This window comes from Ambystoma mexicanum, chromosome 10 (genome assembly GCF_040938575.1).
Source record: "Ambystoma mexicanum isolate Mex_15411 chromosome 10, UKY_AmexF1_1, whole genome shotgun sequence".
In the NCBI taxonomy this organism is placed as follows: Eukaryota; Metazoa; Chordata; class Amphibia; order Caudata; family Ambystomatidae; genus Ambystoma; species Ambystoma mexicanum.
The window spans coordinates 1,092,771,494-1,092,790,611 of NC_090932.1; the positions used below are offsets into that span (position 1 = coordinate 1,092,771,494).

The 19,118-nt window shown below is 42.4% G+C and overlaps 1 protein-coding gene across 3 annotated transcripts in view; it reads left to right on the forward strand.

Moving 5' to 3' along the window:
• C10H2orf42 (chromosome 10 C2orf42 homolog) overlaps positions 1–19,118 on the forward strand; it is a 324,716-nt gene that overhangs the window by 73,844 nt on the left and 231,754 nt on the right. For all 3 annotated transcript variants that reach the window (XM_069618917.1, XM_069618918.1, XM_069618916.1), the window contains exon 2: positions 8,291–9,132. In XM_069618917.1, coding sequence (XP_069475018.1) covers positions 8,304–9,132 — 829 coding nt within the window. In that variant the 5' untranslated portion in view covers positions 8,291–8,303. The remainder of the gene's footprint in view (positions 1–8,290; positions 9,133–19,118) is intronic.

Sequence of the window (19,118 nt, forward strand, 5' to 3'; positions counted from 1 at the left end):
GTCAAATCTGACACATAAAATCCTAAAAAAAAGAATGAGATTGGACAACGCCTCCATCCAAACAGTAATATCTTCGGTGGATCTTTGCGATCTGTCAACCTACTCTGATGACTTTGGAGAAGAAAAGTCATCAGAATTCCAAGAAATGGATGAAACGAGTGTGTTAACCATGAAGGAATCAAATGAAAGCGCCGCGAAACAATCTTTAACACAATCGAAGGCAAAATGAATTTTAAAAAAAATGACTTGCAAAAACAGTAGGATACCACAGGAAAGCAGCGATGCAAAACTGAAAATAAAGGTCTCAAGTGGGAAATAGCGACGAAACATCATGTGACATTAAATCCAAAACTCACTCGAGCACAATCCCAGAATAAATTGCATGCAGCGGAAAAGTACAAACTGACTGAAACAAAAACACAGCACGGAAAAATATGGATTGAAAACATAAATGACGTAAACTTAAACCGACGCAACGTAATTCACCTACTGCATTCAGTGCCTATACTAAGAACAGTGACGACACAAGACATTGAAATAGTGGAGTATGTCTCAGAAGAACGTGCAGACCAAGTCTTACTCCACATAAATTCAAAAGCAGTACGTAAAACCATCATGGCCGCAAAAGAAAAACTATTGTTTTTGGGTTTTGAGATTTCAGAAGACCGACTAATCATAGAAAGTCCTAGAGGCCAAAATAAAACATTAAATGCAAAAGAATCTCTTGAACAGAGCCAAGATAATTTAAGGAATCACCTAAAAACTGGTCGATCCCCCTCAATTGGAAACAAGTAACATGGAAACAAGAAAGAGAAAACACTAGCTAGGCAACCACAACCAAGAAGGCCTCGTCACACTAATATCATGGAATACAAGAGTGTTCCAAAACCTATTCGAAGACTTCCCAGTAGACCTGACTGAAAACTTCCTAATCTGCTTACAAGAGACATTGCTTCGGAAGATGGGTACCTGACATTGCTAAATCCAGCAGAGAAAAATGTTCTGGGTCGCCCCTACTCGGGTCTAATCACCATGGTGAAAAACGGTACCACTTGGGAAGTATGTGGAAAAGAAAATCCAAACAGCTTTGTTCAGGCAACTCTAATGCAAAAATTAAATGGAAAATTGAAGAAAATTCAATACTTGTTGTTAATTAACTTGTACTGGAATCCAGCGAAGAGAAGTTTATTTTATCAATAACAAACATAATTGATAAAAACCAAAAGAAACATCAAGAACTATCGATTTATCATATGTGGTGACATGAACCTAACACGGTTCAATGACGAGATGAAACCCCTATCATCAACAACAAAGGAAACGCAGAACACCACTGCAAGGAGAGTTCGATGGACAAATGAAATGGACGCAAGGGACTGCGACATGGTCAACGGACAAGTAACTGGGGATATGCCTCCTAAATTCACCTGGCGTAATTTTGGCCATGAAAAGATCCTGGACTATATCTGGACATCAAAAAACCTATGGAATACGATCCAGAAGTTCCGAACAGAACAAAGTGATCATGATGTCCTAGAAATGTCATGGCCGTTGAGCCAAAAATGAGTGGTAGTAACCTGTAGCCAAGCAGTGGAAGTAAACCGAGGGCGTAATCGGCTACGCCTAAAAGAGAAACAAATAACAGGTCTAATAGAGGAGTATCGATCCTTATCCAACAAAACACCGAACAAGTAAATGATGTTGCCCTATCAAAAAATGTGCGACTCAAGGAACGTAAACCCCAGGAAAACACATAGACATGAATGGAGCAGACTCGTAAAAGATCAGAAGAAACTGCTCAACAAAGACATTAGAGAGATAAAACGAAATCGAGGGGAGAACGCTGTACTATATATCAAACAGCGACAAAAATACCGTAATTGGCATAAATCATTTTCCTGCATGAGAGATCAAGAACGCGGAGAGACAATGCTAGCTTTAATTAAATCCGACAACTCTAGAGAGAATTGGCGCATTTTAAACAGCGATAACGCCAATCAAACAGATATGTTAGCAAACAGAGTCTCCGAGGGAGCCTGGCAAAACCATTTTGAAGGCATATTTTAAGCAAACCCATCCCGGGTTAATAAAAGAATTGAACACAGACATAAAGCGATGGGAAACATCGGAAACCGCAGACGACGTACAAAAAGCAATCTCGAAGTTAAAAAATTCCAGGGCCGCAGGGCCTGATGGCATTACGAATGTGATGCTAAAAGAACATAAAAATGAATGGTCAATCTTCATTGCCTTGTTGTTTGACAAAATCGCCAAACGAAAATCACTACCAGAATCCTGGACCGAGGATATCTTAGTACCAGTCTTCAAGAAGGGCGATCGGGCCGATCCTGCCAACTACAGGCCGATCGCCCTCCTCGATACAATCGGAAAAATAATGGCGACCTTCCTTCAACAAAAATTAACAAAGTGGGCAAACCTCAAAGGATTTTCTGATTGTCGGCAGACAGGCTTTACGAAAGGTGTAGGGACGGAAATTAATCTGACTATAATGAATCTGTTGCAATTGGATGCCTTAATGAAGCGTTCAAATGTATTCCTAGCCTTTGTGGACATGCAACAGGCTTTCGATACAGTAAATCGAGAACTATTATGGAGGAAACTTAGAAACTAAAGCTGCCCAGAAAACATTTTACAACCAATAATGGCCTTCCACACCAAAACATCGATTCGTGTAAGGTTAAACGGAAATGGAGAGCTAACTGATGCGATAGAAGCAACCAAAGGGGTAAAACAAGGTTGTCCCTTAGCTGCAGACTTGTTTAAGCTATTCATCGCTGATATCCCGGACGACCTAACTAATATAAAACGCTTCTCTCCGAAAATAAATGGCCATCAAATTTGGTGTGTAACCTACGCTGATGATCTGGTCTTGATCGATAAAACGCAAATAGGTTTACAGCGACTTATCGGAATTACAAACATACATGGTGAAAAATGACCTGAGAATTAATGTAAAAAAGACCAAAATTATGAAGTTCGGCCCAGCAAAAGGAAAACTAAATCAAAACTTCAAATGGAAGATCAATAATGAAGAAATCGAAGCAGTGTCTGAAATACGCTATCTGGGTATCCCGATAAACAGGTCAAATTGTGAAAGAAACTGGGTATTACATCTGTTCCAATGAATGAAAACTTTCTCCCTACAAGGGGTGAGAATTCACTCCCTGTTTGGAAAGTTCAGTCTAATCCCAGTCTGGCAGTTTTATGTGCAAAAAGTAGTTCCAGGAATAATATTTGGAGCAGAAATAGGTTGGAACTTGGATCACAGTATTTGGTCTCAACTAGAGGGAATTTTCTGGCGGCGAGTATTAAGATTGCCTAAATATATATCAATCATCATAATTTGGCATGAACTCGCACTTGAAGAATTATACGGCTCTGTCGTCTGGAAATCCCTTGTGATTTTACGAAAAATGTCATTTGCCAATCCAGAACCTGCTTACAAGATATTTGCTCCAAGAGACAATATTGGCTACACTGGACTACTTAAGACCTGGACGCAAAAGTTGGCGGCAGTACTGAATGCGACCGACACCGAGATGGCAAGTTTGTTAGATCAGCCTGAAATTGCAAAGAAAAAAATAAAACGATGGTTCTGGATTCAAAACCTGTTAAAATATAAAAACCTCTCAACAGCTCTGGATCTTGGACCTGTAATGATCCACAAAATGCCACAATATCTGCAGTAATTTCCGTCTCGGCACCATCGCAATGGATTCCTAAGACTGCGCTTAAATGCTTTAAAAACAAAGTAGATGTTAGTGACACGTCATATAGTAACATCAGATGTTGGTGACACGTCATATAGTAACATCAGATGACAACAGTTGTAGATTCTGTATGGTTGAAACAGAATCGCTCAAACACTTGATAACGGAATACACAGCGCTAAAGGAACAACAGTCAACTCACCTAAAACATTTTGCGCCAGTTGGCGGAAACACAGAAGAATGGTGGCTTAGGATTCTGGGTGGAAGCTCAGTACATTTAACATGCTCTGTAATACATTTCCTGGATAACATTTTGGAATATCAGTCAAAAGAACAGGAATAAGTATTATATACCTGGTGATAGACAGTGAAGTACTGAGTCTAACCATCGAAATCCAACTCAATATGGGTCGTGAACTGTAATGGATGATGTTTGTTTGTTAGTTCTTCTAAAAGAATGTGAAGAAATTGTTGTGACAAAAGTTTGCTTTCAACTAAAAGTTACAATAAAAAAAAAATTGAAAAAAACAACAAAAAAAAATAGTCCACATACCCTTAGTAAGGGGCGTTCGGGGCATTGAAGGACCTCTTTCAATCTGATTGTATATCACTAAGGAGTCAAAACTCGATTGTGATACTTGGTGGGGATTTTAATGCCAAACTGGGTAAAGGGGTAATTAGTGAACTGGTGGACCCGGTGAGGACTATGCCTATGGGATACCAACACCTCAATTGATGGATGAGAGAATGTGCGCTAGGGGTCTTCAGTTCAACACTTGGTTTTTGGACTGGGGGTTTTGGCCTTTAAATGGCCGCGTGGGCTCGGATATACCAGGAAGCCCACATTCGCAGGCACCCAGGGCACCTCCATAATAGATTAGATCTGTATCGATGTAAAGCACTGGCCGTTAATTATGGACATCCAATTGCTGGATAAACTGTATAGCGATCACTTCCCTTTGAGGTTGGTACTGAAGGTGGGTAACCTAGCAGTGCCTTCTGTTAATCTCCCGCATCTGGATCACTGTGATGTCAACCCCCTCTGCAAGCGCAGAATGAAATGGGCAAAACTAGATTTAGGGGTTTCCGAGAGTAAAGCACTTCAACCAAATATGGAGCATATTGCTTCTATTCTCTCCCCAGATGCGGAATCAAGGGGTATTATTTTGGCCTCACAAAAAATATGGAAATATCTTTCAGTATGATTTTAAAACGGGGAAAAATAACAGACGATGGTTCGACGAACCTTGTCGGGCTGCACAGAACAATTTGAAGAGGCTATTGCGAGATGGGCTCAGTACTAAAGCAGAGATAATCAGGGCATGAGCACAGAACAAAACTGCTTTGTCTAATAGGAAAAATGTCCCTGAAGAACAGACATGGGAAGAACTACTCCTGGCTGTTGCCGAGGGGGACTCAAAAGAAAATTCTGGGAGTTTGTAGCGGATGGCCCATTTCATAAGAGGTATAACCCACAGAGAAAATAATGCGAGTGCAAAGGCTTGGTCTGATCACTTTCGGTCCCTGTATAAATCACCGGCTTCCAATAATTATTAGGGGGTGCAGGGCACTACTTTCCCCCTGAAACAGCAGTCAACAATCAATTGCATAACCGGGCGCCAGGCCAGGATGCAATTCCAGCAGATTTATTTAAGGGGGAATAAGATGTATGGGCCCCCTATTAACTAACTGTGCTGTGTTCACAAACTCCAAGAGGTCTCCAAACAGCCTTGTTAAACCTAGAAAACTATATGAAGACAAACCAACAGAATAATGCTCCTGGCTCAATCCCATAGAACAAAACAACACCCAAAGCCATTTCTTCTTAATAATCAACCCCTTGAACAAGTGAGAACAGTTAAATACTTGGGGATTTGGTTAAATCAATCTCCCACTGAAACGAATTGGTCCAGCTATTTATTGGCAAAAACTCTATCTTTAGCCCGTCAGGGACGGTTTCTACACTTGAAGTATGGATATTTTACATTTAAACCAATTATATCATTCTACAGACAAAAAGTCACAGCAATTTTACGCTATGGAAGCAAATCTATGATTAACATCGACGGATCTATATGGTTGCGTCTTGAAGGCATGTTCTGGGGGAAAGTGCTCTCTTTACCTCAATCGTTTCCGATGGCCCGTATTCGATACGAACTGGCACTTCAGTCTCTTTCCTCACTTCAAACATGGCGAAAACTAGATCTTTACAGGAAATTTGTCTCTGACCTGCATATTCCAGCGCTACATATTTTCCAGCAAAAAGAACTCGCAACTCGGGCAATTGCATTACAAACCTGGAAGAACCATATGGAAAATACTAGAATAAAGGCAGACATATCCATGGAGCAGCTAACTCCGCGCCCAGGAAAAGCAAAACAAAAACTTGCGCGCGACGATTGGATAGCGACTATCGAAGCCAAAAGACAACTAAAACTTAATCTGGAATGCAAGTTTGACATGCATCCATTAAATTGTCTACCGTTTTTACAACGCTTCCCATCTGCCTCTGTCCGACACTTTCCTACGGTTCCGTTTTAACTTGATACCAACACGAGAGCTTCTACAATCCAGGCAACTTCTAACCAAAGAAAATTCCTTCTGTCGGTTCTGTAAACAACAAACTGAACTAGAAACTTTACAGCACATAGTTACTGTATGTCCGGCACTTGATGAAACCAAATCCCGAATTAGAGACATGTATCTATCATCCACAATCAAACTCTCACCTGAAGATCGATGGGCTAAATTCCTACATGGTAGCACAAAGAAGTTATTTTCCCAACTGTCACTTTCTTAATGTATTTGAATCTAATTGAGAAAAGGAAATGGACTAAAAAAGAGATTTTCTATTTGTTTTCGATTGTATAAAAGATGAAGGGTTTAAAATTTGAACCATATCATTTTAATAAAAAAATGAAATAAAAAAAAAATTAACTAACTGCTTTAATGCCTATCTTGAACTTGGCGAATACCCAGTCTTGGAGCAAAGCCAAAATCTACCCCATCTTTAAAAAGGGTGATTCGGGTAGCCCACTGTCCTATAGGCCAATCTCTTTATTAGACACCTCCTTTTAACATTTTCGGTTGCACAGTTTTGGAACACCTGGAACAGTGGATCGTTGACAGTGAGGTTTTGGCAAACATTGAGTGTGGCTTTCGCCCGCGATTGGGGACCCGTGATCAAGCTCTCAACTTGTACCTGGCGGGAGCATCTTCTGTTTTTGTGAGGGGTGAACCACTCTACTTGGCATTCATGGACCTGAGAACCGCATTTGATAAAGTAGATGAAGTGCTGTTGTGGAGAGTGCTCAGGTCCATGGGCTGCCCAGAGGAGTTGGTGAAGTGTTGCAGATTATTCATGAGAATATCTCTGCCTGTGTGAGATTTGGTGACCAAGCACAATGCACTGTTTTTATTTTTTTATTGGCCTCGGGGAGTGTGGTAGGGGTGCGTGGTAGCTCCAGTGTTATTCGCCCCCTCTATATTAACGGCCTCTACTGGACACTGGTGGAAACGAATGTTGATATCTTAGGCTGGGTGGATTTCCACTCTAAGTGTTGCCAATGCTTATGTCCTACACAGTCACACGCCCATAGATAGCTGGGCATTGACCAGGGCACGCTTTAATTCTCTATGGCTTAGGTCAGGAATGAAAAATTGGTTGAACATGGAACAATGCACAGCTTGCCCAGGGTGTAACTGGCCAGAGGAAGACCTCTTACATTTTGTAGTGTTTTGCCCTGTTTACCAAAATATTAGGAATAGGACTATTGTACCTTTGCTACGAAACACAAGTTTTCCCCAAGTCAAACCGGCGCTTATTTTGCTGATTCGCGCTGAAACTATCCCAGTGGCTTGGGGCTGCCTACAATTTTTAAGGAAAGCTTGATATTGGCGGAAGAGGTTTTTTGAAACATGGAACTGTACATGCATTTCTATTCTCCTATCTTGATGTTTTTAATATGTTGAAACCTGTTTTTATAAGGCTTGTTTTTAACTGGCATAATCATTGCTGCAAAACGTGGGGATTGGTTGTAAAACTGGTTTATGGATTTTTTTTATCCGAATAAACTTTATTGATGATGATGAAAATGTTTTTGTGATAACTATACATTAAAAGATTCATGCTTACTTCTGATCAGGCAGTAGCTTCTTCCTGTGGCACTACATGCACTACTGGTCCAAACATATCCATGGAGTGTGTGGGTGTAAGCAGGGGCACAAGGTTCTATGTGTCTGTTTCCCAATTTTTGTTGGGAGTATTTTTGCTCCTCATTTTTATTTTTGGGAGTATTTGCCTATTCTTAAGGAGTAAAAGTGGCCGATAAACCACTTATCTGTAGGCTGTCTGTAATACCACCAAATATTAAATGAAGGCCCATGTGTGTTATTGAAACTGAAGTTCAGAATGGTTTTAGTTGATTTTTAAGTGAAAGGCAGGTTTAAGGCAATGTTTTGGTCAACAAATTAAATAAAGTATTGTTTTAAATTGGTTGTGTTGCACCATGTTCATTATTTTCCTTATTCTTATTTATTTTCTTTATTGCTCTTAACAGGAGCGAAAGAAAGATGGACGTTGGTGCAGAAAAAGCCAAGGCTGCTGCTTTTCTATCTGATCTGGGAAAGGCCACCTTGCGGGGTATCCGTAAATGCCCTCAGTGTGGGACCTTTAATGGAACACGTGGCCTCAGTTGCAAGAATAAGACTTGTGGGGCCATTTTCCGCTGTGGTATCCGGAAGCCTCCTAACATGGACGCAGTGCGTGTCATTACAGGATCAGAAATGCAGGTGTTTTCAGTCCGATTGCGGGACAAAGGGCCCGACTACCGCTGCTTTGTGGAACTGGGCATTACGGAGACTGCCATTGAGACCACCGATGGGATGTTTATAACGCAGCTCCGCTCCAGCCACTGCTACGCCCCCGCCTGTGTGAAAGTCGCAACGCAAGGCATAGAGGATAACAACTGCCAGCACATCAAACTCGCCCTAAATTGTCAGAGAGAGGCCACACCTCTAACACTGAAAAGCTCTGTGTTAAATGCCATGCAGGTCGCTCCAGAAACGAAAGCGATAATCTGGCAACTGGCAACAGAACCCACGGGTCCCTTGGTCCAGAGGATTACGAAGTCTATCATGGTGGTAAAGTGCAAGACCAGTCCCAAGCACAGCCTGGGATACTTGCATGTCTCCTTTGTAAGGAAGCCGCGGAGCCAATCTGCCCAAGAGCACAGGTTCCTCTGCACATGCCAACTAGCACCAAAACCATTGTGCAAGACTGCCCCTCCTGTTGAGGAGACTACTGAGAGGTGCATTCATTTCTATGCCTGCATCAGCGCCTTCGCCAGTGATGAGGCCCTCTCACAGGAGTTCTCAACCTTCCTCCGATTTGAAAATAATGGTAGGTGTGTGTGCATGTAACCATGCGCCTTTAAACTAGGCATGGAAAGTGGACAACCGTTTTTTAAAGAAGCGACTTAATGGGTCCATGGATGTATGCTTGGGTATTTCTACTACGGTGTTAAATAAGGGATATGATGGTCCTGTGGGAGTATGCCTGGAGTTTTCCTGGTCTGGGTTGTGGATAGAAGTACTTTAATATTAAGTAACAGGAAATAGGCAGAACGCCATATAAAGCAGCAGTGATATGGGTTATAATCAGTTTGCTGTCTATTTTTGGCTTGGTATTTTGTGTATAAGGTCCAGCCTGTTATAAGCCAATGTGTATATATTCTATTTATGCCGGTGTTTTATGTGATACTGTTTTGTTTGTGTTTTGTAAATTTTATGAATTATATATTCACAATAAACTTAATGATGATGTATGAACTACTTAAGAAATGTAGATTATAAAAGTACTCGTATGTTGCGCCACAGCTATTCTAAAGCTCCTCCAAATAGATGCACGCATGAAATTTATGGAGTTTCTGACATTCGATTGAATTTGATGAGCCTATACCAGTTGACACTTGTTTCGGCTTCCTGGCCTTCCTCAAAACTGGGCTTACACAAGACTGGTTTATAACCAATATCCATTCTACTTGAATCAAAACTAGTCCAAGCAACTCCCTTTATATAATTTGACGACGATATGCATTGTTGCTTGTACTGAGTTTTGAGTCAAGTAGACTGGATATTGGTTATCAACCAGTGTTGTGTAAACCCAGTTTTGAGAAAGGCCGAAACACGTGTCAACCAGAATGGGCTAATTGAATTAAATCTAATTTCAGAAACTCTATACATTGAATGTGTGCATATATTTGGAGGAGCTTTAAAATAGCTGTGGCGCAACATAGGAGTACTTTTTGATAATCTACAATTTTGATAAGGAGTGGGTGTACTTCAAGTACTCGGGTTTGTTTGGCGACTGGCACAGTTGATAAACTACTGGACATCATTCTGGCGCAGCGTTTAAGCTGTTATACCAAGAGGTCTTTTATAGCTACTTAAGAAATCCCCCAATATTCATTTCTTAACCAAGGATTGAATTGAGCAGTTATGGTAATGTGATAAAATCACTGAGTAGAGCAAGGTGTGTATGAATATTTCTTTGAAGTAAGGAAGGATTAGCCTACTTGCACCTTGTAAAAGAAGGCACCAGGCTGCCTGCCACAAACTCCTGAATTCTTCTGAAGGCCTCCGCGATCAACCAGTGTTTGTATTTGGAAAGTGATTAAAACATAAGGTTAATTTGGAAATAATTCTGCAAGTAAAAACAAAACCACAGAGGGAATCTCTTTCGTTACTTAGGTATTATGAGAAATGTGCAAGTCCCCTTCACAAAGGCGGCCTGTGTATTTGAGGGGGCTGTGCACCAGTTGACCACCCTGCTTGCTCCCAATCCTAATATATAATTGATTTCCCAGCACACACTGGGGTGCTGAGAGAGGATTTCCCAGTGATTGGTGTTAGGGTGATTTTCCTTTAGAACTCCAATAATAGGTGCATCTGTCTAACTTGGTTACTGTCAGAAAGCCTGGTGAGCTTGATGAAATCACGACGTCCTTTTTCTGGCAGAGCAGTCCAGGTCTAACATCCGAGGAGGTGGAGTGTGGTGCTTAACGGGTAAAATGCAAGCTATTCATTTTTACCCAATGATAGAATGCCCACACACTAGGTTTTTATAAACGCATGCAATAGAAGGCAAAGAGAAAAATCACTGCACTTCCAGGTAAGTACACCTTGGAAAACGAAAGATGACACAATGTAGCAAGTGAGTAAAAGTAATTTCTAAAAGAGTTTTCACAGTTCTGTTAGTCTTTCCTAGAAGGAGAAATTGCAGTTAAGCAATACACTTTTGTGTCTATTCTAGAAGCTTATGAAGAGACCAAGGGAGACCACTTGTGCAGATTTGTGGCAGTCTTGGGGGGTGTGGGGGGGAGGGAGGGATTACCTTGTACAATAGTGTCCCGAGAAGCAGTTTCTGGAGTTCTGGCGGAGTCCACATATGAAGAAGCAAGTGAAGAAACTCCCCACCAGATTCGGTAAGTCCGGAGAGCAGTAGTGTGGGACTAAACAGTTCGGCTGCAGGCGGTTTCCAGAGGTCTTTTATGTGTATGAGGTTTCCAGAGGTCAATGTGTATGACGTTTGGCGGAGGGATCTAGAGACAACGCATTGGTGCAGGAGGGACTCCAAAACCCTTATGAAGAACAGTTGGCCACAATCTGGAGATTCCCTGGTTGAGAGTCCAAGCAAGAAGAGTTGACGTACGGACTGGCTGCGGTAATCTGTATTCAGTGTAAGGTTCCTATGTCCTTTCAGGCTCCTGGTTCTGCTTTTGAGGGTGGAATTACCGTGAGAATACCCCAATGAAGAACAATGATTTAATATTTGCTTGTGGAGTCGGGCCGCAGACGAGCCAGCAACGAGAGAAGGGCCGGGATGCGACCTTGGCGCTCCAGTTGCAGGATCAGCCCTTGGAACTTCCAGGGCGATGGATCCATTGCACATGCCTGATGTCATGGAATGACTAGTCTCTGGCCAGTTTGGTACTGAGATAATTCATGGTCCTGGCAGCAAATAGGCACATGCTTCTTGATTTCATAACACAGGCACAGTAGGGAGCTTTGGGCCAACAAGACTTTCGAGCAGGAGCTGTGATTGAGATGTTCCCATTGGGTTGGGGCAGGTGGAATGCTGCCTTCTGGTCTTTGGGAGAGGTAGAGCTTCCACATCTGATTTGGTTGAGCATGGATGCTGGTAGCCGAGCTTCAGTCCTACCCTGAGCAGCAGGCCTTCTAGGAATGCAGGTAAAGAGTTCCAGAAGTAGGCAAGGTGAGTCGGAAAGGGGGTCTACTTTCATCACCTCTGGGAGGTAGTGGGTGAACATGGCAGCCAATCGCAAAACCAATCAGAATTCAAAGAGAAGGGAGGTTAGCCAATGGCAATCTTTCCAAACACTGATGTATTCGAGAAAGGTCTCTTGCACAAAGGAATGAATCCACAATCTTCATATGCCAGTCCTAACTGGTTTCAGGCAAACTGCAGACCATAGTCCTGGGATACAGGCATCCAGTTGCTCAAAATGGACCCAGCCAGGTAGAATGGATCTCATCTTCTTCAACAATTGAACACAGACGAAAAAGTCACTGCCAGCTTAGCCAGATGACTCGGACACTATGGGGTACTTTTTTGGGTACCACTGCCTTAGGAGTCATGTAGGTCTACAGATCACATAAAACGGAGCCACAGTCTTTCAGACTTTGTATTCGGCCTTGCTGAGAGAAAACAAAGTCCAAATCCAGAAAAGGCATCAAAATGTACAGGGGTTCCTCATTGGAGGAAAAGGTGTTTCCCCTACCCAACAACGTGCCCGACATGCTGATGAAAGGGAAAACAATAATGTATGCCCTCATTTGAGGAATGGTGATGCAAGTTGGGGTTGCATATGAAGATATTTGAATTCATCTGTGGTGCGACTAGATCTTTGTTTGCAGATGATGTGGGATCACCGATTTCGTGTCGGAGAATGTTCTCCCACTGCCTGGTCATTCTACCGCATAGATACAATCTCCAGTCGTTTACATTTTTGAAATCCCATTATTTTGTGAGCCCTTTGTGGTTGTGAATGTTCCTTTGTGGTTATGAATGTTAAGAGTGTCTCTAGGTTGGAGGATTGGAAAGGATGGTAGTGCACTTTTGACCTCTGATTTTACCCCAACATACAGGATTAATTCAGATGTGCCACCCATATCTTTGAATTCTGAAGTTGCTATCTCTGAACAAACCTTTGACTTGGATTATGCAAAGTCTGGCAAGTTCCCTGTGATTATTGCTGCCATATGAACTGTCGATTCCCCAAATGTTATCAAAAAAGATGTTCACGGGGAGCGGAGCGTCCTGACCATATTTCCTTTATAATTTATGCAAAGGCCAGACAACCGTTGCTACAGGGTTATCTGCTTGGTGTGTGTGGTATGCTGCAAATAGCTGCTACCAGTTTTGTTGAGGTTGTTCCATATGGTGGCCAGGTGAACCATGGTGCAATGTGAGATATTTATGCTATCGGGTAATATGTCTCCAATTCAGGGACAGCCAACCCATCTTCTATCATTGGCAAGTTCAGGGTGTCCCATGCCATCCTACTGCCTACCTGCCCAAAACATTCTTGGTAATTACGATTTTATGTTTTTGAAGAACCTTTGGAATTTCTTTGGGAACATTTTAGAAAAAGGAATACACGTTAAGAGCCACCCTGGCTATTATTGATGTGGGGAATTTTTCAACCAGTGATCACTTTTGTGTTCTATATTATCCAAAATCCATAAGAAAATGTAAAGATGAAATGTTCTTTTATACCTGGCTAACTGAATTCCAAGGTTCCTCATGACTTTTGAGATCAACAGAATCCCCAAGAGCTATTCACCTCCTTGGTGGTATTGTTGAGTGGGGAAAAATGTGTATTTGGACAACTTGATTTTGAAACCCGAGTATTTAGCAAATTGCATTAGTGTCCATTATGGGAGCTATATTAATTTCAGGGTCTATTACGCATATTACTACATCGTCTGCCTATAACGGAATAAGTATATTCTCTGTGCAGCATTTCAAGCCTCTGTCGATGTGTTCAGACCGAAGGATACAAGCCAGTGTCTCTGGCTAGTGCAAATAAAGTGGTTCGCCTTGGCAGGGTTTCTCTGGGCAGTGCAAATGGAGGCGATATATTGTTCACCAGCAGGCACTCGTTGGCTTCAGTATACAATAAATGGACTAATGATAAAAATGGTTCCCCTACACCTATCCTACTTAAGACCATGAATAGAAACTACCAGCTCAGGGAGTCAAATGCATCAAGGAACATCGCTTCTGCCAGTACGTTGGGGTCAATCTGGGATACTATAGCAAACATATGTTGAATGTTGTGGTGGGTGCATCTGAATCCGGATTGGTCCAGAAGCACTAGCTGATCCATGAGGTGTTCTCCAGATTCATAGGTGGGAGAGCTCTGTAAGAAGAGCATTGCGATGTGTCCTTCCCGTTCATATCTAACAGGCCTATGGCTGCTTCATTCAGAGATGGAGGGCGTTCTCCGGTTTTTAGAGCCTGTGTGTAAACCTCTGCAGGTAATATGACAACTTGTTTCTAGTGGAACTCTAGTCAACCCATCGGGACCGGGGGTCCTTCCCTGAACTCCTATCATTAATAGCGGTAGCCACTTTTCACACAGGTATCGAGTTAAGTGGCAGTCGATGCTCTTCTATTATCCAGGCCATCTCTGCTGTCTTAAATTTGGTGCTTCCCAGCTGCGGGTGGTGAGGGGGAGTTAGGTACTATAGCTGGGGCATCGTATAATTAGGTGTACACATTTAGACATGCCTGCATAATATCCTCCCTATCATGGTGTCTGACAGTGTTTACTTCTATTTCACTTATTATTGTTGAGGGGCGTTCTTTCCTAATTAGCCATGAAAGCGATCTCCCAGGACTATCTCCTTCCCCATAACATTTGATCATCAACTTGCCTTCATTTCCTGTTCAGCAAACTCATGCTATAAATCCAATTTCACTTTGCTTTCTGCCAGTACTTTTTTATTCCGTTAGAGTTCATATCTGTGTTCGATCTCCTTAAGCGATTTCTCGATGCTGTCAAGCTAGCTTGTACTTGATTTCATGATCCTGACCTCTTTAGATATGCAAATACGAGTTTAGATTTTGAGGAATGCAACAGAATCGACCAAGCCCATAATATTTTCTGGAAATTGATCCAGTTCTCTGTGCAGTTCTGCATTGAACGCAACATACACTAAGGAGCCAGGTTTAACCCCTACCTACCACCTGTTCTTCTCATCCCTATGGTCATTTTATAGGACAACTACCAGGCATTGATCTAGGTGTGTGCTCTGAAAAATGTAGTTGGATTTCCCAGTATAGTGTCGACTAAAAGGCGCACATCAATTTGTGAGTAAGAGTTTCAGACATTTGAGTTGAATGTAAACTCCTACCCCACCAGCCCTCCAAAGCTATCTCAAGACATCCACCAGGTGTCACTTTTACTGTAACGCCAGGAAGGCTTTGTCTGCCCCACCACCCACCTAGCAATTTCTTAGCTGTCAAGGTCAGCAATAGTGTTGAAGTCACCCCTATTATAATTGTATAATCCATGAGATCATGCAGCCTGTCTGAAATCATCTCAAAGTAATGTGCAGAGTCCAAGTTGGGGCGTAGATCATAATTTAAACAATTTTTTGCCCATGATGTCACCAGGTACAATGTGGAACCTCCCTTCCTGTGTCACTTACGGTCTTATACACAAGAAATCATAATGTCTTCCAAGAGTGTCAAGACCACCCACGAGTGGGTAGAGAATGACACAAATCATCTCCCCTTCTTTGAGTAGTGGCTGAAGCATAAGTTGCCCCCCATCCAAGTGTGTTTTCTGCAACATAATTACATCAGTGTGCCGTTTTTTCAAGTATGATGAAACCTTCCGAGCTCTAATGAGTGTTCAGGCTCAGTACAGTCCAAGTAATAGCAGTAACATCCACATGTTTGGTTTAGGTCATGTATACAATGCTTCTGAGTAATTAGTTTCAACTTTGCTAATGGAGGCCTAGGGAATATAGCAATCCACACTGTTGAACTCACTGCTACCAAATTTTGCATGGATTCCTCATTTTGTCTGCGGCAAGATTGTAGGCTTTGTTTGGATGCAAAAAGTATACTCTGTAGACCCCCTCATTTACTGATGCTCATCTGATTCACTACAGTTGATACTAGGGGACAAAATTTGGAAAGGTGTCTGAAGCAAAATGTTCGATATGTTGGTTATTCCTTTAAAATGTATTACTACTGCATACAATTCGAGACAGAGTAATGAAAGCAGTTTTAAAGGGAATAAAAAAAAATATATATATATATATTTTATCGCGCCAATCCGAATATGGGAAATGGCAAGGTTAGTTCATTCACGAGAAGAGAGCACAATCTTTCTTGGACATTTTCTCAAATCTGTTGAATCCATTAAGTGACTGAAACATGCCGCACAAAAAACGAACATCACTTGGAAAAGCTCCATCGGATGCAAAGCGAAATTCAATATCAAGAGTTTCTGAAACGCAACAAACAGCAGCACGACTTGCCGATAGGACAAGAGCAACTTTCTCCCAGGCGAATGAGATGCCAGAGCAAACTGAAGGAAGACTTGCTGACAAAAAGCAACCTCCTCCATTGCACATGAGACACCAGAGCAAACTGAAGCAAGACGTGCTAACATGAGGACAAGAGCAACATCCTCCAGGGCACGAGACACCACTTGTTCAGGATACGGGCAATGCCGCGTACCCCAGCTAATACATGATAAAACAAAAGTTCAACAAGGAATGTTGTTCTGGCACCTGTTCTGGCTCACCTACAATTGCCAGTGTTATCATTCCCTAGCCCTAAAAGCTAATTACGTATACCTGAGTGTTTCACACTATTGAGGGCGAAGTAGAGTGGGCGCGGTACTCCACATCCTTGAACTAGCTAGGATGTAGTTTCACCTCTTACATTGAACAACTTTGCTCTGCACAGACTGAACTATTAAGGGTATTCCTATAATCAGTTTACATTATCCTTCTCCCCTGAGTTGGTACCAGCTAGTTGAGTGTCAATGGGATTAGAAGCATCCTCCGATGAGGTGATAAAATAGGATGTAGCTCTTTGTACATTCTTGAAGGGCATTCGAAATAACATTTGGTGTTTCACTTTCTTGTAGCATAGGTGCTTTATTAGATCCAATAATGTTTTCCTGGCTGCTTGGATTGTAGGACTAAAATCTGGGATATTCATGAGTTTCGTGCTCTCAGATCAGTCTGACCACCTTAAGAATAAGGTCGCTAGCCCTATAATTGAAGATCCTCACGATCACCAGGTGAAGGGATCTACCTAGTACTCTCCAAGGTCCTGTTGCATCGTGTGCCCTCTCCGCAAGGAAGTGACTTGAAAGGATTGGGTGGCCCAGTATTTCTGGTAAGCATGTTTCAAGGAGGTCTCCAGGATCCCTGTGTTGACATACTACCTGCAAGGGTTCAGATGTTGTGTCTAGAGTGAGATTCTAAATCCTCATTAGCACAGACTAGCTTCAGTTCTTCAGTGATCGTAGCCACTTTGGATTCCAACTGATGTATTGTGTCTTCCACATTGCTTATCCGCCTTTCGGTTTCCGTGACTCTGCCATGTAGCTGTTCTATCCTGTGCTGTGATGCTTCCACTTTTGTGGTCGGGGAGCCCATCTTAAGATCCATTGCTTGTAAAGTCTGTCTCATCTCCGGTAATATAATATACATGCTCGACCTACCAGCGCCTTGAGATCATACCAATGATACATAAGGCGCATTATAAATGCAAAGTAACATAACATGTCTGGACACGTGTGATCCTCTTGTTCTGTGGCCAATATCATTGTATTGGGGGACTCAAGCTTGTCCTGTTTGGGCCCGAGAACACGTCAATCTTGGCTTGTGTCTTGCATGTATTTCTTGGCATTTTACATCTCAGCCTCCCCAGGGCCAGAATACCCTTACTGTAAAATGTGCTACTTTAGGGTGTCTATTAGTTTGGAGTGTATGTGCTAAGGGTTATACCCTGGAACAACAGTGAGGCCACCGTGTGGTAGAGGGTGCAGATTTACTGGCTGAGCCTATCAAGAGAGCGTTACAGCAGATGGCGCAGTTCCAGGCCATTCCCCGCAGGCGACTGACGGATCACATCAAACACTCAGAATTGCACGTGTTACTAAGATGAAGCCATGCTGAAAGACCAATGGGGGGAGGGGGACAGAATAAAACATGCTGTCTCTTAAACCCTGTGTTCACATTCACACTGCATGCTCAAAAAATGTTTTGAGGATTTTTCGAAGTCACTACCTGAGGTGGGACTTGAAAAAGCCAACCTAGGGTTAGCAAGATTATTCACAACCCCAGTTGAGCAAAGCCACTCTTTTTTTTTTTTTTTTTTTTAAGTTGCATTGACTAATCCGCAAGGCTGCACTAAGGGGTAAGGGGGCACTGTTGTGTTGACACTTGCAGACTTGATAAGAAAAAGACTGACAGCTAACAATCATTTGTTTTACAATACTACATTGAGGCACACTTTAAACGTCTTTAAAGTAAATAACAATACATTAGTGCATATTGACAACTCTGGCTACACACTATTTTTTTAAATCCCAAGCAATTATTCACACAATGCATTCACTTAAGTGGTGCGAACAGATGTTAAGCACACATTCTATAGACTGTATAATTGTAAGGCACCCAGTAACATATATTTCAACTTTGCCGGACGAGCCCTAGACTGTACCAAGTCCCTGATCATCTTTTAGTTGTCCCAAAGGTTTCCTGAGGGAAGAGGTGATTAGCCATGACTGCCCACTCAGCTAGTGGAGGTGAAGTACTGAAGTTGTTAGTGCGGAGCAAATGCAACCATGCGAAATTGAGATCCAGCAAAAGGATAAGCTACCACCCCTGGGGTTCTCGAGGATGACCCACAGAAGTACTGACCCAAACACCACCAGCCTGCGACAGCCATGCATACCCCAAAGTAAGCAGGACTTTATGCCCAATACAAACCCTATGGAGAGGGAGTTGGCTCAAGAGATATAAGTGATCTCAGGCCCCTGAGCCCCTTGAAAGTTAGAAAAGGTCCCAGGCAACAGTAAATCGCTGGGGTGTAGTCTCTGTGCAGGGCAGTTAGGTCGTGGGTTTGAGGATGTTCACTGCCAGCCATCTTCAGTTTCCTCTGGAGACCTCCGCCTGTAGGAGGGACATCCAGATTTGGTTCTGCACTTGGGAATGCTGTGGAGGACGGACGCCAACATATCGTTAAAGGTGCAGCCGCCATTAGCAGAACAATCCGAAAAGGCCTACAGCACCAGAGTTGCTTGCAGCTTATAGACGTTTTTCTGA